This window comes from Aphelocoma coerulescens, chromosome 8 (assembly GCF_041296385.1).
Source record: "Aphelocoma coerulescens isolate FSJ_1873_10779 chromosome 8, UR_Acoe_1.0, whole genome shotgun sequence".
Lineage (NCBI taxonomy): Eukaryota > Metazoa > Chordata > Aves > Passeriformes > Corvidae > Aphelocoma > Aphelocoma coerulescens.
Genome location: NC_091022.1, coordinates 28,234,212 through 28,251,000, shown reverse-complemented (window position 1 = coordinate 28,251,000; position 16,789 = coordinate 28,234,212). Strand labels below are relative to the sequence as shown.

The window sequence follows — 16,789 nt, the reverse complement described above, 5'->3', positions numbered from 1 at the left end:
AAAGCTTCCCCTATCTTGACTTCTACCACAGGTAAAAGCCTCTTGCCTGCCTGACTTATTAAATAATTTAATTTGCATATTTTTTGGCATTGCAATGTGCACCTGGAGTTAAATGGTGCTTTAGCTGGTACCTCAGGTGTAACTGGTGACCCAAATACTGCAGATGAAAGTTTCAAATAAATTTTTCATGATTTTAAACAGATGCAGGGTTTTTTTTATTATTGCTGTGGTATTTTCTGCAACACTCTTGCAGCTATAAACTGCAATTTGTAAGTAAGTGTTACAGTTGTGAACAACAGGCTTAAAATGTAGATAACTTTTTGATGGCAAAGTGGCTGAGGTCTGTCCTTGTGTTGCAGCAAGGATAACATCTTACTCTAGTTTTGGCTTTGGGAATAATTCTATTCCCCTGGCAAACTGCTGGTATTTCAAGTCCTTTCGTATACTTTTGTCTTAACATAAAAAGAATCAGTCTGTGAAGCCTCTGTGAGGTAGGGGAAGAACCTCTTGAGTTCAATTCTGCATTCTGAATAATGAAAAAAATAAAGCCTTTTTACTGTTGGTTTCTGGAGCTGCAGCTAAACTGGATCCCTCAAGGCTGATAGTACCTCTCATCTGTTTAATCATCTCAAAGCTGAGCTGCATCTTGTTGCTGGATTGCCTGCTGCATGCACAAGTGAAACAGCATTCTGGTAACCCTGTGAACAACCTGCCTCTCCCACAGGTGAGCTGCAGTCAGGAGTACCTGAAATAATATCCACTGCAGTTGTGGAGAGGTACATGGTTGATGGTTCAGATCTGTGTTCCTGTTACAGTGGAGTAATGAAATAGAGGCTTAAGTTCTTAAGCAATCAGTTATAAATCTGAAAGAAACCTATCCTGCTTCATTTTCTGAGACACAGCTTTGAAAATTCAGACTGTGGGTGGACAAATGCAGAGGCCCTGGTCCTTGAAGCTCTTGTACACTGCTGTATCTACAGGAGCAAGGCAGGACTCGCTCCCTTAACAGGAGCACTGCCACTTTGGAGAATTGTCCCAGTGCCAGTCATGGCTCTGGGCCTGAATGCCCCTTGAAATGAAGTGGTTTCGATTCTGTCACTGTGTGCTTTGAACAGAGGCTGCATTGTGCATGCTGTGCTCGGTGTCCTGAGGCCTGCAGCAGCCATCTTCCCACTTCCCACCATGCTCCTCCAGCTCCCAGGGCAGCCAGGGCAGTGCCAGGCTCTTGCTGATGAATGTTCTGGTACCTGTTCAGTCACAGGCAAGTGGTGCAGTCTGCAGGCTCTGTGCTTGCCAGGCCTCTCCCAGCTCCTGGATGTGATCACCTGCGGGATGGGTGCCCTGCCTGGGGAGGGCCTGATGCACTGGGAGCATGGGTGTATGGAATCCATAAGAGGTGGCCCCAGGAGCACACAGCCTCCTTGGCTGTGGAGGTGCCTGCCTTACACAGTGCTGTCCCCCTTCCCCATGGGATGGATGATGGCAGCTTGCAGTGCTTTCTGTGTTCAAGCAGGTGTGTTGTAGCTGCAGGGCTTCATACGCTGATGGCAGCCACACTCCCACCATGCCCATCTCCACAAAGATGCAATAAAACAGTGAAGGTCTGTGTGGAATCATCACAGACACTGCAAGTTGAGAATCCTCCCCATGACCCACGCACCCTCCTCCCTCTGTGGTCTTTTATATTTTCCATCACCAGTACTGTGTTAATGTATTTGCTGTGTGGATTAAATGCATTTGGGTGCTGTGGACATGCCTGGAATGTGGTTTGCCATGCTCTTGTGCTGTAAGGGGATGTAGAATGTTGCTTTCCCTTGCTGCAGACTCATGGTAGAGATTTGCATCTGGCAGATTGGCTTTGGACAAACCTGTAGAGTAAACAAATGGCACAGCTCCCTCAGGTCTGAGAAAACAGCTTGAGAGAGCAAAACCTGCACCATGCTCTCACTTCAGAGGACAAAAACATAACCTAGAGAAGACCTCATCTTTCTGTCCTTAAAAAAATCTTTGAGCTACAATAGAGCTAGTCAGTTAGGAGACAGATAAACATGGTGTCTCTGGAGCCTGCCATGAGAACAAAACACAAATTCAAGTGGGAATAGTTCCCTGCTGGCTATGCAAGCTGATTCTTTGAATAACTGGTGATGGCACAGGAATTTCCTCCTTTTTTATTTTCCTTTTCTATCTCCCTAATGAGTCAGTTCCTACAGTAAGAAGAATTTCAGAGAAAACTGTGGCCTAAGCACATGTATGTACTCATGCAATCATCAAAGGAACCAGTGCTGGGTGTATTGTCAGTTCCTCTCCTGCCCCTGCCCAAAACACACAAAAAATTACAGGCTTTGCCTTTCACTTCTTGAATAACTCTGCTTTTAAATCTGACTCTGAAAACACAGGGCTGAGATGGGCTGTTGTATATAACTGCATCTGGTCTGAAAAGGTATGACAAGAGCTCTGGAGGGAATTTTGCAGGAATTAGGAATGGGAATATATAGCTGCCTGTGAGTCAAAGATTGTTGAGGGTTATGTGTAAGCACAATTCTCTGTTCTTGCTCAGCAAGTTCCAGTTGTGGGCTTACTAGTGTTTGAAGTTCCAGCTCAAGAGACAGGCTGCATGCCTACCTCTAGGGCAAGCTTTGAGCACCAGGGAGATGGGACAGCAGCTCTGTAAAGCACTGGGTTCCCTGTCTGTTCACTGGCAGAGGTCATTGCTCTGAGCAGGTCCAGGCTGAAGACCTTGTCAGGGGTGGTACAAAGTTTTGGGTTGAGCACGGCTGCATCTCAGATTTGGGTACTGAGGGGCTTTTGTCTTTGCAGACACTGGCAATCAGTTCTGGGAAAGCTTTATCAGCAACTACGGTGTGTTTTACGAAGAGAAAGTCCACTCTTGTAATTAGTGCAAGCTGAAAACTGCCAGGGAGAAATGGGTTTGTCCTTTTTGTGCTTTGCACAGACATTGTGTGCAGCACTTCAGCTCTTGACAGGTGGCCACTTTCCAAGTCTCCCAGATTCTGCATGCTCTGTTTGGGACACTAAGGGTTGAATTTAACCGATGGAACTGGAAATGAGTTTTACCATAGACAATGATGGGAAATGCTAAATAACCTGGAGCGAAGGGTGAGGGAAACAGTCGATCTTTGTCACAAGTTTAGCACTCAAACTGAAGATTCTGGCTTCTGGGCCCCTGTTGTAAAATGGTTTAGCCTAACCCCACCCTCCCTCACCTCCAGTGATGATAACGAAACGTCTGTGTCCAAATCAGTCGGCTGCTACAGTAATGGACAGCAAAGAAGTGCCCTGGAGTAAATGAATAATTCTGTATTCTGCACAGGGCTTGGCTGGTGTTCAGTAAATACATTCACTGTGTGGCCCCGACACTGTGCCAACGAAGAGAAAACAGAAAGAAGAGTAACTAGCTGCTCTTTTCAGCAGTCACTGTCTTCCGTGCATTGAATATATGGAACCCCAGGAAAAATAACTGGGGGTCATGTTATAACTCCAGTTCTGTAAGTCATTTACAGTAGGCATGAGTAGTTTGTACCAGCAATTCTGGTCCTGGCAAGTCCCAGTGCCAATCCAGTGCCAAGGACTGGATTTTACAAGCTGAACGTTCTTAAGTTGTGCTATTCTGTGGGGTTTTTGCTGGTTTGTTTGTTTGTTTATGAGTGAAGTTTATTTTACCACCTGTGTTGTGTATGCATGGTGTGAGAGATGGATCTATTCATGGACTGATGCAGAGAAATAGTACAGATGAATGCTTGAGGAAACTAACTGCAGGTGTAAACAACCACATCCTGAATGGATGAACCCTTCTTTAGAGGTGTTTTCTGGAAAGTTCACAGGAATGATCTGCCAATTAACTGGAGAGGCAGGAGGGATCTGTAGTGTTACAGTGGCTTTTGGAAATGATGGTTGTTTCTTGCAGTCTCTGCAAGACAAAGGGGGATTCAAGATTACCGTGTGGTTTTCCCAAAATACGCTATTTTAAAGAGGTTTGTTTTTAAAAGATAAGTCAGCGTGATCTGAGGAATTTCTTTTTTCTAACTACAAGAACTATAAACAAATCTGTAAGTTATGAGGCAATAGTTGAGTACATCACTAGATAATGTGTGGTCAGTTTGACCCTGCTGCCTTAATTTAGGAGGTAATTTTCAAACCACTATTAAAGAAGGGTTTTGTGCTGCCTTAAAGGGATATGGGCAATCTCTAAGAAACAGGCATACTCACAGAGACAATCCCTTTGGCTCAGTTTTTGTTTGGTTGTTTCTCTTTTGCTATCTATGGTGCAGTAAATTAAAACAAAAACAGGTCTGTAAATAAACTGCTGTGTGTGAATTGACAGCTCTTTGCAACCAGATTATTTATAATAAAGTTTGATATTCTCCCACCAGAGAGCTTGTTTTGCCCAGTATTAACAGAATGCTTATGGTAACACCTCCCACCTCTGTCTGCACTGCAGCAGCTACACAAAGTTCTCACAATTTCATTTGTGTCCTTTTAAAATCTCATTTTGTTGACTGCTGGAATAGATGATTTCAATATGTGAACTAGAGATTAATACTTCACCTCTGCTTGTTTGCTCTGCACAGCTCACCTTACCTGTATCCGTTCTGCTTCATTCCTCTCCTCCCACAGAACTGCTTGGGGAACAGGAGGTTTCAGCTGCTCCGAGTTTCTCGAAGATCCGGTTTGTGATGGTGGCCGGTTACAGCTGTTGCTTCCTGACAAAGGTAAAGAACTTTGAAGGCTGCATTTGGTGAACTGGAGTCTCCTTCATGCAGTGTCCTTCCCCCCCTCCTGTTACAGATGATCTCTCACTGTCCTCCTGTGTATCCCACTCTCGAGGCAGGAAACTGTGCCTCTGCCTGTGCAGCTGTGGGCACAGGGGCTGTTCAGAGCAAAGAGGTTGTTGAGTGTCTGCAAAAGCACCTGTTGGCCCTGAACACACTGTCATGACAATGATCTGATCATGGCTGGTGTCAGCAGGGAAAAACTAATGTATCAAACTTTTTAAAACTTGTTCTCCTTACTGGTACAATTTCACTCTGGCCCAAACTAGCCTTAGACTACTACCTGTTTTCTCTTTCTTTGGTCACCAGCTAGGACTGAATGGGCAGATGCAAAAGTCTCTGGTTACTTAGCAGCTGTATCCTACCCACTTCACCTAGTGAGAGGATATTCAGGCAAGCAGTTTCATTCCTCTGGATGTTTTTTACACCAAATTGCAACGCCACCTTTCATATGTGACTCGAAGCAGGGACTAGCTTCAAGGGCTGAAGATGGCCTGTCTGCCTCAACTGAAAGGTTTGCTTTGGTGATGGTGACATCACTAACAGAGAAGAGCAAACAGGCCTAACTGTGGGCCATGCCATGACCTACGACCACAGCCCTTGGCAACCAAGAATGTTGAACAAGAAGGCTAATATAGAGAAATCTTCCCCCCATTCTCCTAAGGGCAGACTATTGCTGTTGTGGGGGAGAGAGGCCAATGACTGGATTTCACAAGGACACAAAGAGGGAGACACCCATCTAGCTCATGGATGTAGTGACAACATTGGGTGAATCAGTGTGTGCTGTACAGCTCATGAATGCAGCGAAGTCATGGTGACCCAGGGCATGGAATAGTCTTAGCAGCCATGATTGCACTTGCTTGGCCTTTGTTCCAGAACCAAAACATACGAAGTGTCCTCTGATTCAGTAGGGAGAGAAAAGGGACTTATTAACTCTTGCATTAGTACAGTTATTCAACGAACACTTGTTTCTCCCAGCACTTGTTCTTTCCATGTCTGTGGACTTGCCAGAGGAACCAAGTCATTGCTTTGGAACAGCTCTAGGAGTCAAGTCTCTATCAGACACATCCAGGTCTGGAGGAGAATGTCCATCCACCACCTGTTTCTCTTGCTCAGGGCCAGGGCTGGGCAGCTCCAGCTGCATAGTCCCAGCAAACACAAGAACTAACTACAGGAACAAATGTCTCACTCAAACCTGAGGGAAACAGTGCTGTGAGCGCAGGTGTGAGTCCATGGGGCCTCATTTCCCATGGGAGGAATATGGGGACCTGCAGCTTGAGCTATGAGGTCTGTATTGCTGTGAGACAATCTGCCTCAGAGAAATTCATCTCTGTGTGAAGGGCCTTTGCCCTGTGTGCTGTTGGAGCTGTGATGGGCTTCAGCCCAAGCCTTTCCTGGCTTGTAGAGGGTGCCCAGCACATGGAGGACGCTCCGTGCCCGCTCCTGCCCATGGAACAGCCCAGCCCTGGACGATTGCTGAGCCAGTGGCGGCACCTGCCGGTATTTTGCAGAAAGTTCTGGATATTGGTGATAAAAAGAAAGAAGCAGCCGTTCAGAGCAGGACGCACACACGACCTCAGGAACAAAATGTAGTGATAAGGGTTAACGAGCTTTCTGTGGGAAAATCCCTAACCACAAAAGAAAATCCCTCCAGGAAGGTACACAGTATATCCAAGACTACCTGTTTTCTAGGAAACTCCCTCTAGATATTTGGGCAGCATGTATCAATATAGCTGTAATAATTTGCACAAGATGAGCCCATGTTCAGGATCCACCTAAATGCTATTTATTTCCTGCACTGGAAGCAGCGGGATTTCTCTGGTTACACTGCGTTCTGGAATAATATTTCCCTCAGTAAATTTTACTGCCTCTTCATGTCAGCTGAGGTTTAGACCGTCGCCACAGCGTATTTGTGCCTTAAATAATTACTGCTTGTAGTAGTACTGCCAGGTGCCTTTAGCATTTCCAAATCAAAGAGAGAAAGAACAGCTTGGTCCTGCGGGCCTCACAAATGGATGGGACTGGGAGATGGGGGTGTAGGTTTGCAGAGCACTGAGAGGTGGTATGATAATGTACACTGAATATTTTTACTTTGTTTTCATAAATCCTTATGGTATCATCATTCCAATTCAGTATTTGTGCCAGCTAGTTGATATTTCGTTTTGTTTCCCATAGAGGTAAGGTGGGGATTTTCTCCCTTTTTGTGGCTTCTTGTTCTCACTAACATCTTCTGAGGACATTTACCAGTTTTCAACCACCTTTGACAGACAGTTATTAACTTCTGACAATTTAAGACGTGGCCTTACAGAAGAAAAAGACCCTATTACTGCCATTATTGAGGGGAAAGGCTGGCAAGCTCCTTCCTTGGTAGACCTCAGGTCATCCACGCTAGGCAGGGAATGAGGAGAGGCATTGCAAATGAGAGTCATTAGTACTGCTTCTCCCAGAACTACTTGTTCTATCTCAAGATCTTGTATCTTTTATTGAGAGTTGCTTCCCTCCCACTAAATCCACAACATTCATAGCATTTGCCAAGAAAAAGTCATGCCCTCCTGTCCTGACCATTCCTGTACTCTGTACACTGCAGCATGGCAGATATTATTAAGGGTTGGATAAAACTGTGAGTGAGGCACTCTGTGCAGCATCTGTGCTACAAGAAGATGAAGATCTCTTGTCTCGCTGCAGGACGCTTCTCAGGAGGGGTGTAGCAAGATGCCAGTTCAGTAGCTGTCCCTCCTCCTTGTGCTAAATTTCCCAAGCCTCTCCTTTAGGTTTGCTGTGAACAAGCAGGATTTCCAGCCAGATGTCTGTCTGATTTACAGCCATGTAAATCAGGGCTGCCTCCAAGTCTCTCCTATCTTTGAGCTGCCCTGGTGTGGTACAGACCTGCTGTGCTGCACCTGTGCTGACAGCAGCATGTAGGGCAGCAGGGTGCAGACATCCCTGAGCCAAAAAAGTGTGGGCTGGTACAGCTCGCTGGTGCAAAGCTGCACATTGTGGCTCAGCCTGCATTTGCTTGGAACCAGGCCCAAGCTAATAAACCCAACTAGATTGCTTCCAGATCCAAGCTGGCCCAGGAGGAGCCAGCGCAAATGTCACTGTGCTATGGTGCTTGCTCTGAGCTAGCTTAATTGTCTCTGCAGGCACGGGCCAGCTCCTGCACCTGTAGGGCAGGCAGGGAACGATGCATGTCCATAGACTGAAGCACTGAATGCAGCTGGAACTGTGTGACCAGAGAGATGTCTTGGCCAGGTTGTACCCACCTCCAACACATCTCCTGCTTCCCAGCCCCTGTCCTTGGCAAGGCTTTGCTCTCTCCTCCGTGACATGCTGCAGCGGCTGTGGCTTTTGCACACAAGTTGTTTATAGGGCACTGCCAGCTGTTCAGTGGCAGGTTGGCCTGTGGATGTGCGGTGCCGGGGCAGCCGCACGCCTGAGCAGATTGCCTGGGGACAGGCATAAGGATCCTCGACGACCGCGGGCAAAGGGAAAGAGTCCAGGCCTATGACCGCGGGGCAGCGGGAGGGAAAATCATGGACTTCTTGGGAAGCAAGTGGGCAACTTCAGGGACTCTCCCCACCGGGGTGGACACCGGGAAGGTGGGGACCCGGGGCGCACCTATTCCCAGGCTGACTCTAGCCCACGGGCTCCCACAAGCACGGAGGACCCTCGATGCCCCTGCGGTGCTCCGTGAGGGGCGGCCGCACCAGGCCCGCGGGCGGACCCCGCTGTCAAACCCCGAGGGGCGGCCCCGGCGGCACAGCCCTCCCCCTGCCCGCCCCGACTGGCCCCGCCGCTGCGCCAGGGTAATGGTCCGGGCCGCCTGCGCTCTGGCAGCCGGCCCTGTGGCGGGGAGCGGGGCTGAGCCCGTGCGCCCGGCGCGGCGGCGGGAGCCGGCGGGCAGCGCGTCCCCCCGGGCGGCCCCTCCCAGGTAGGAGCGCGGGGGCGCGGCTGTCACCGCGCCCGGCCGGGCTCTCCCCCCTGTCTCCCTCCCTCCCTCCGGGACCGGTGACTCGGGGGCCGCGGTGAACCCGGCGGTGGCGAACCCACTCTGCCACCGCGTCCGTGGTTGCCGGGGCGGCCGCTATTCGGATGCCTCAGCTGAAAAGCACCGGCCTCCAAACAACCCGCCTGTGTGCCGGGCCCTCTCCCCGCCCCTCCCGGCCGCGCTCGCCTTCCCGGGAGCGGCTACGAGCAGCCTGGCGGTGTTGCCTAGAGAGGGAGCGAAGCCGACGCGCGGCACCGGCCGCCCCGTCCCTCACGGACGAGCCACCGCCGGGGGTCCGAGCGCCCCGGGTCATCCCCCGTCCGGCCGGTGTGTGTGAGACAGCGGGCGGGTGCTGCGGGGTGCGGGCTGAGAGCAGCGGGCTGAGGGCTGCGCGGTTGAGGTTTGCGGGCTGCACCGCCTCACGCGCGGCCGTTATCGGCCGTTGGCGGCGCGGGGCTGAGGCGGGAGCAGCGGGACGGAGGGCAGAGGGCTGAGGCGGGGGCTGAGGCGGGGGCTGAGGCGGCGGGTCCGGGGCGGCCGCCCGCGCTGACAGCCCGTGTGCCGCTCGGTGCAGGAGAGCGGCGAGGGCCCTGGCAGCAGCCGCAAGCGGACATGCACTGTGAGCTCGCCGCGGGTCAGAAAGGCAGCGCCCGCGTCGAGGTGACCGACAAATGCCAGGGAGCGCCTCAGAAGGATCTGCCGCGGGTGACTCGTCCCGGCGTTGGTAAATCTCATTTGAATCCTCAGATGTCCTTTAAAGTATCTGTCAGCAACGGCAGTGACCACACGGAGCCTGAGCAGAGCCCCCCTGAAATGTCAGCACCTCTGCTAGATTTCATCCCCAAAAGACCCAGCATATTCGAGAGGATTCCGATTCTGCCGAGGGCGCAGGAGCTGCGATGCGCTAGAGGCTCGAAAGATTATTTCCAGCAGCAGAAACATCAAAGCGTGAAGGGTGAGTTTAAAAATGCATGAACTGAACACTGTCACCACCAAAAACCTATTCACCAAACAAATAAAAACGTAACAAGCCTTTTTTCCCCTCCCCTTCCTTTTGGTCTTCGTTGTGTTTTCTAACTTGTTTATTTGACTTCAAGCTTTAAAACTTTTTTCCTGTGCACCTTGGAGGCACAGGATAAACCAGACTGTGCTTTGCCGGTGTGAAGCTGAGTGTGTCTCAACAGTATTTAAACAATCTTGAGACCGGCATCTTCATTAGTTGTGCTGAGCGGGTGCTGCTCATGCGGTCGCGTCTCCGAGGTGGTTGTTTTGGGGTTGGTGCTGAAGACTGGGCTGGTCTGTCCTGCGCCACGGAGTGCGTGTGGGGTGTTTGTTTGTGAGCATGCCTGGCTGACAATAAATGCCTGGTTCTTATTCAGCAGTTCCACCACGGTTGCTTGGTTTTTATAGTTTGTATTTCAAGGAGGTGTTACAAATGCTGGATTCAGGCGGTGAATCCTCAGACTTGGGAACTCCTGGTGCCCGGAAGGTCACATTCTGCTAGTTAACAAATGCCTGATTTTTAGCTGTCCATTGTTAAAGAAGTGGCACTGAAGTAAGGTCAGAAATTGCTTACTAAAAATCTATTAATTAAGCTTTTAAACTAGAACTTGTTAACTGGGCTGAAATTCAGTTTTAAAATAATCCCTCTAAGGTATCACTGAATGGGCTCAGAGGGAATTGAAGCATTCCTTTATGCTACTAAGTCACTTGCAGAGACATATGTTCACCTAAGGTTATTACAGTAAGACAATGTTTTCTTTAATGTTAGAAAGGTAATTCTCTTTTTTCTCTTCTTATCAGTCCATTCTTATTCTCTATTTTATACATGTACATGCAATTATCTTGTCGGTGTAAGACTGTTCTCAGTGGGATTTTTTCCAGTTCTGCCCATTCTTCTGAAAACTAAAAGTAGGCTGCGTGCCCTTGGACTGGTGACATTTTCTTTTGTGAGCTTGTTACCTAGGGTGATGGCACCTTTCATTGCCATGAAGTTATGTTAATGAACACCTCAGTCTGTGCTAGGTCCGTCCTGCAGACTCTAGGATGTGTTTGTTCATCACCACTGAATACAGACAGAGCAGAGCAGCAGGTTATAAATTACCTTTTTTATTTTTCTGTTTGTTAATGCTGCAATTCTTCTCTCCTGATTAAAAAAAAAAAAGGTTGTTAATGTTTGGCAGGAATGAAATGAAGGTCTGTTACGCAGACTCATGTTTGGAGGGGGGAGAAGGAGCATTCACAGAGTATGAAGGGAGAGCTACAAGCTCTAGTACAGCTGTGCTGCTGCCTGTGGAAGGGACTCGGGGTGTTTGAGTCCCTTGTTGGTGCCACAGGTGAGGTTGGTGCCACTTGACACGGTTCATGCCAGCATAAAATCCTGCCCATGCATTGCCCTGTGAGGCAGACTGTTGAAACACTTTTTTTTTCTTTTTTCCTTTGAGCTATTTAGCCCTCTTTTCATGCATATCCCTCTTGCTATTGCAGAGGGAAAGGGTGTAGAGAGGGAAAGAGGAAAAGTGTAATTTTGTGTTCACTTTGGTCTTTTATAGTAGATGTAGGTGGCCATGGGAGAAGGTTGCTAATTCATCTTTCCTGACAGATCAATTTCCCATTTTCACCACTGGGGGAAAAAAAAAGGTGTTTTAAGTTTGGTTGCTGTTTTTGTTTGATGTGTTTTCTGTCCAGGGTGTTACCTTGTGGTTGCTTCAGTGTATGGGTGACTTGAGTCATGGGAGTAAGTAGGAGGTATCCATGGACAAGATAGGGTTCATTTAACTGAGCAGGATGATTTTATGGATAATGTTGGATTTTTCTAAAGATGTCAGCACTGAGTTTTTTGGGTGAATTTCTCTTGTTTGTTTGTTGGATTTTTTTGTTTGGTTTTGCCTTTTTTTTTTTTTCCTCTCTCTCTGAGAAGACATTTTCAGGAGGAGTTAGGGAAAGTAAAATTTAAAGTAAAATTTTGAGTCTGATTTAAAATGTGTGGGATGTGCTGCTTCTTCTGACTTGGACAGTGTCAGCAAGTGCTTTAATGTCCACTGGGGCATTTTAGAGTGCTCACTGTTCTCTAACTCACAAAAAGAGTGTATCTAAAGTGGGCTGTGCTGCAGACAGGAGAGCTGCTGCTCTTTCAAGGAGCAGTGCAAACCATCTCCCACCAACCCTGGTTCTCTCATGAAGATAAAGGACTGGGATAGCTGCATGTGGATGTGATATACCAAGATAAAGCTAAGAAATGGGAATGAGGGAAACTCTCAGATTTACCCAGTGAAAGGTTTTGGGGAGGAAACTGATGACAGCTTAATTTCAGACCATCGTGCCGTGTGTCTCCTATTCTCCAGCCCCAGAGTGCCATGTACCCATTAATTCCCTCTGCAGTCTGGGTTAGATTACAGAATGTGCCTCCTGGTTTTGGTTTATCCACAGTTGAAAGCTGCAAGTAGGGAGCGTAAAAGGCGCTCTCTAACAAGAGCAAAACCAATTTTTATAGTTGCCTGTAAGGTTTTTTTTTCCTAAACAAGCCCTACTTTTTAATTTTTTTTTTCAAGAAAAGAATGAATCACAATGATACACTGCTCTACTAATAAAAAGGGCAGCTTTGAAGTAATCACAATGGGGAAGAAGTATCCTGCTGTTGTAATGTGTCTGTGGTGTTACTCTGCTGCTTCACAGTGTTTAAGTTGTGACCCTGCAAAATGCTTCTGTGCCTGAGCAAGTCTTTTGGACTTTATGAACAGCCAAACAGAAACTTGAGGGGTGGTGGTGAGGATTATTTCTGGGAATCAGATCATTTGGGTCTAAACTTTGCAGGATGGAGCTGTTGGTTGTTTGCCAAAAATACAGGTATTTTGGAAATGTGCTTCATGTTTTGTTCTGTTTGGGAGCTGTTTAAAATAAATGCCCAGTTTTCACCCAGCCAACCCCTTCTGATGTGGCTGGCTGTGATAGGCACCACACTTTTCTTGGTCATTAATCTCCCCATGTGTCACAGGGCGGAGTATTTGCATACAGACGCTGCTTTTTAGAGGCATTTGGCATAGGATAACTGTGCTATAAGGTATGAAGTCCGTTTTACAGTGTTTTCCTGGGATTCTGTGGGTTTGGTTCCATGTCGTTGAATTTCATGCCACGCTGTTACAGTTTTGAAAGTAACACAGGGCAAAATACTTATTGTCTACAGGGAAGAAGCTTTTGGGAAGGCTTTAGTGGTGACAAAAGAGTAATCTATAAAGATGCCAAATATCTCAGTTTCTAAATGACTTTGATTATGGCTGTTACCAGGAAACATTTCTCCTTTTCATTCTTTTCCAGTTTTGTTCAGTGTACCTAATTCATGACTCAGTAGAAATGATGAGATTTATCCTGTTAGCTGTGCCACTGGGAAATCATCCAAATGGCCTGGACCTTTGCAGCAACCACTTCAGATATTAACTTACAGTGGGCAAAACAATAAGCTGGTCAAGTTGCACTAGTTGGATGTTTCCTTGTTGAGAGTATGTTTTGTTCAGACAAGGAGAAAAGGGTTGGATTTTTTTTTTGTTTGTTGTTAACTGTAGCTGCTTTCAGCAGACATACAACCAATGTATTGAAATGTATTAATTTCCTTCTGCTGTTGAGAAGGAGGGGTAAATCTTGCCATTTAATCCCCCTGTGACTATTTCCTTGGTTATCAGGACTGTCCTTGTGAAAGTAACAGCTTATACTGTTGTGATCTTGAGCAAAAGCATATTCTTTAGTTATATGACTTATTAGGTGAATTGACTCCTCTTGGACCTGATCCTGCCATTTTCTTCCTTACATCTTATCTGTGTTCACCTGAATTATCCCACTGGAGCAAGTGTGACTGCCTAGAGCTGATAAATATGATATGAGCTGATAAGGAGACAGGGACAGGTTCACTGGTGTGGTGATCTCTAAACTTTGAGTTTTATGTAGAGCCATAGAAATAATTATTTCTTATTTTGACTCTAGTTCCCTTGCTTGCTGCAGTTGAGCTCTCTGCTGCAAAAAGGAGTTTAAAGGCTTATTTGGACAAAGTGTGCAGTTAGAGAACTATATTTTTATTTCATGGTCTTTTTTTTTGCCAAATTTTATTTTGTAAGGGGAGAAAGGAGAAGAAACTGCAAATTGGAGAATGTGTTCATAAATTCATTTGGAATAAATTGTGACTGTCCTCTCCTCCCTTAAGCTGGCTATAATGCTTGCTTGTCTTGAATAGGCAAATAACTTTCAGTTACTTGCTGCTGAAGGAAGTTCTTCTAATGATTTGTGTTGCAAAATCAGTCACTGAATTGAAGATGGGACTTCCACGGATTTAATTTAAAAGAGGTTTAATTGTATCTAATAATTAAATCCATTGTAATTTAGGAATTGGTAGAAGAGAGTATTTAGCAAATACAAACCAGGAGATCTAAAGATCAACCAGTCATATAAAGGCATTCAGTACTTGTAAAATAAAAGCAAAAACCTCTTTCTGCTTCATGAAAAAACTACAGCTATTGGAAAAGCTGAAGAGAATAAATGTTGTATCTATTTTAATATTGTGTAGAATTACATGGAATAACAGATAATGCAAGATTAAAGGAAATAAGTCTAATCATTGGAAGAAAATTTTTGATTGGATTTGAGTTTTGTTTGGAGGAGTAGAATTTAAAAATAAGAAATTACTTGTTCTGTCTTTAAAATGTTACCATAGTGGAGGTTATTCTCTACTGGGCTAAGTGGAATGAGAAGAAAAAAATATCCTTTCTTCTTTTATAGTAAGAAAAAAACCTCTGCATCTTGCAAGTGGTTAAGTATGTACATTACTGTTCCTGTGAGCAGTCTTATCAACTACAAAATTTTGGACATAGAGCATTCTAAATGATTGTTTAGATGTAACTGAATACATTATTTGTATCTTAGAGTTCAACCCTGTATGCACATAAACTGTTAAGTGCATGCTGAGGATTTTTAGTATTTTTGAGATTATACTCTGGGAGTGCTTCAAGATTCTTTTTATTAGTGAAACTGCTAAATTTCAAGTGAGTGTCTTCTAGGAGACTGTACTGCTTCATTGAAATAAAGTGGTTTGTTTTTTTGTTGAATAAGAAGAACAAAATTTCACCCTAAATTATTAATATCAGTAGGAGTCTTGCCACTACCTTTAGCTGAGTCAGTATTTCAATCCTAATATTACAGAAGTTATTTTTCCTGCGTACAGGGAAAAGCTTGTAGAACAAATAACAAGTTTCTGTTAAATCCATCTGTAAGCCAGGAATTGGAATAACGTATGGACTATGAAGAGAAATCTGTAGTACTGTGAATATAATTTCCATGCTAAGTACCATAATTACCATTATTCTAGAAATTCTGCTGTTTAGTGATTTTAGAACTGTTGAAGATGTTGATGGCAGGGTAATTGGAGGGGGAAAATAGATGTAAACCACTCCATTTTGCACTCCAGATTTCTATCATTGTATGTCAACAAGCTTGAACCAGGCATGCAATCTAGTAATCATTTCACAGTGCCTGAAACGGCTTTTAATAGACTGGCGTTTGTTTGCTCTTTTTTTTTTTTTCCTCAGCCACCCAACGTTGTTTCCCAGCACACTGCTGTAACTCGGAATACAGGGTTCCAAAGCAAGGGCAGTGCTCACTGACTGTGGTACAGCGTAATCTTGCCCTACAAATGTGCAAACAATAGCAAAAGTATGTGTTTGGGAATATGGCACAGCTGTTATCTTCTGCCGGGAGCAGGGAGCGTTACAGTGACATAGAACGACCAGTTAAAACCACTCCGGCCGTTTTATTGCTTGTAAATGGGGCGTGTAAAGAAAAGCAAGGACCGGTCCCTCCATGCAGATAACCATCAGCGCAGACTACCGCGGCACTACCTTTCTGCACAGGCTTTGAAGAATAGAGGCAAAGAGTTCCCCTTTTTCTTTCCCCTCCTCTTACATTTCTGGCACCCTGTATGTGAAATCTCGATTGGAGCCTGAACTTTCTGTTCTGAGAATCTGTGCTTCACTGGTTACCTGGAACAAAGACTTTTTTTTTTTTTATTACAGTCATTAGCTTGACTATATGGAATGATTGTTAATGATTATTTGTAGACAGAGGCCTGCTTGTAAAACAGATGAGACATTGCCAGAGCTGCAGTAGGAAATAGATCAAAATTCTGTATTTTAGGTTATTTTAAGGGTTTGACCATTACAAGGTTGATCTCAGTCAACTGAAAGTGCTTAAGATCTTTTTATTTAAAGGAACTGTTCTGCTTTAACTCTAATAATTATGTCTAACTGTTCCATCATTATATATGAATGTATATGGGATTATTCTATCGGATTGTCAAGGAGCACTGCAATTGAACCTATGGCATCACATTTATTCTAAGGGTTAAACGAATGCAAAACATCATAAACTACACTTACTTCTGGCATTTACGTGTGTGATAAGAGGGCTTTGTGAGAGCTATAGAGCTGTTAGTTGTTTTACAATGAGGAGAAAGCAAATACATTCTTACATGTTGTTTGCATGTTAGCCGGAGGGAAAAATGACACTAAGGCGACATCATCAAATACAGTAAAACTAACTTTTTAATACAGATGTCCATTGTTGTTTTAAGTGCTTAGGGGGTTGGTGGTTTGGTTTATTTTGGAACTTGCTGAACTATATGAAGTGTGTCTCCAGGGGCCTGGTATTTTAATACCTTGTAGAAGGTTGTATAACAGTAGATGATGTATTTCGCCTGCCTTCCAGTGCTGTAAATAAATTACACGTGCTGGCTTGGGAGAACGTATGTGAGGTGTAAATCAAAGGCTAATATAAGAGGAAAAATACCAATTAGTGATGTCTTGTAGCAGGTTAGAGTTTCTTTATGCATTTATCTATAATCAAGAGATATAAGAGCAGTAATATGTATAAAAATGTTAACATGAGGCGCTTCCCAAGAAGGGGTAGGGGGTCTAGGATTATTAAAAATAAGTGCTGTGATTCACTGCTTTTTCACAATTTGCTATGGTTAAGT

The 16,789-nt window shown here is 45.4% G+C and overlaps 1 protein-coding gene across 3 annotated transcripts in view; it reads left to right on the top strand.

The window, feature by feature from the left end:
• Nucleotides 1-8,619: 8,619 nt before the first annotated feature.
• Nucleotides 8,620-16,789, top strand: part of GLIS1 (GLIS family zinc finger 1) — a 182,241-nt gene continuing 174,071 nt past the window's right edge. The window contains exons 1-2 of one of the 3 annotated variants that reach the window (XM_069023452.1): nucleotides 8,620-8,721; nucleotides 9,353-9,733. In XM_069023452.1, the coding sequence (XP_068879553.1) occupies nucleotides 9,391-9,733 (343 nt within the window). In that variant the 5' untranslated portion in view covers nucleotides 8,620-8,721; nucleotides 9,353-9,390. Of the gene's footprint in view, nucleotides 8,722-8,882; nucleotides 9,106-9,352; nucleotides 9,734-16,789 lie in introns of those variants that run through there. The other 2 variants (XM_069023451.1, XM_069023450.1) reach the window with 2 other exon arrangements.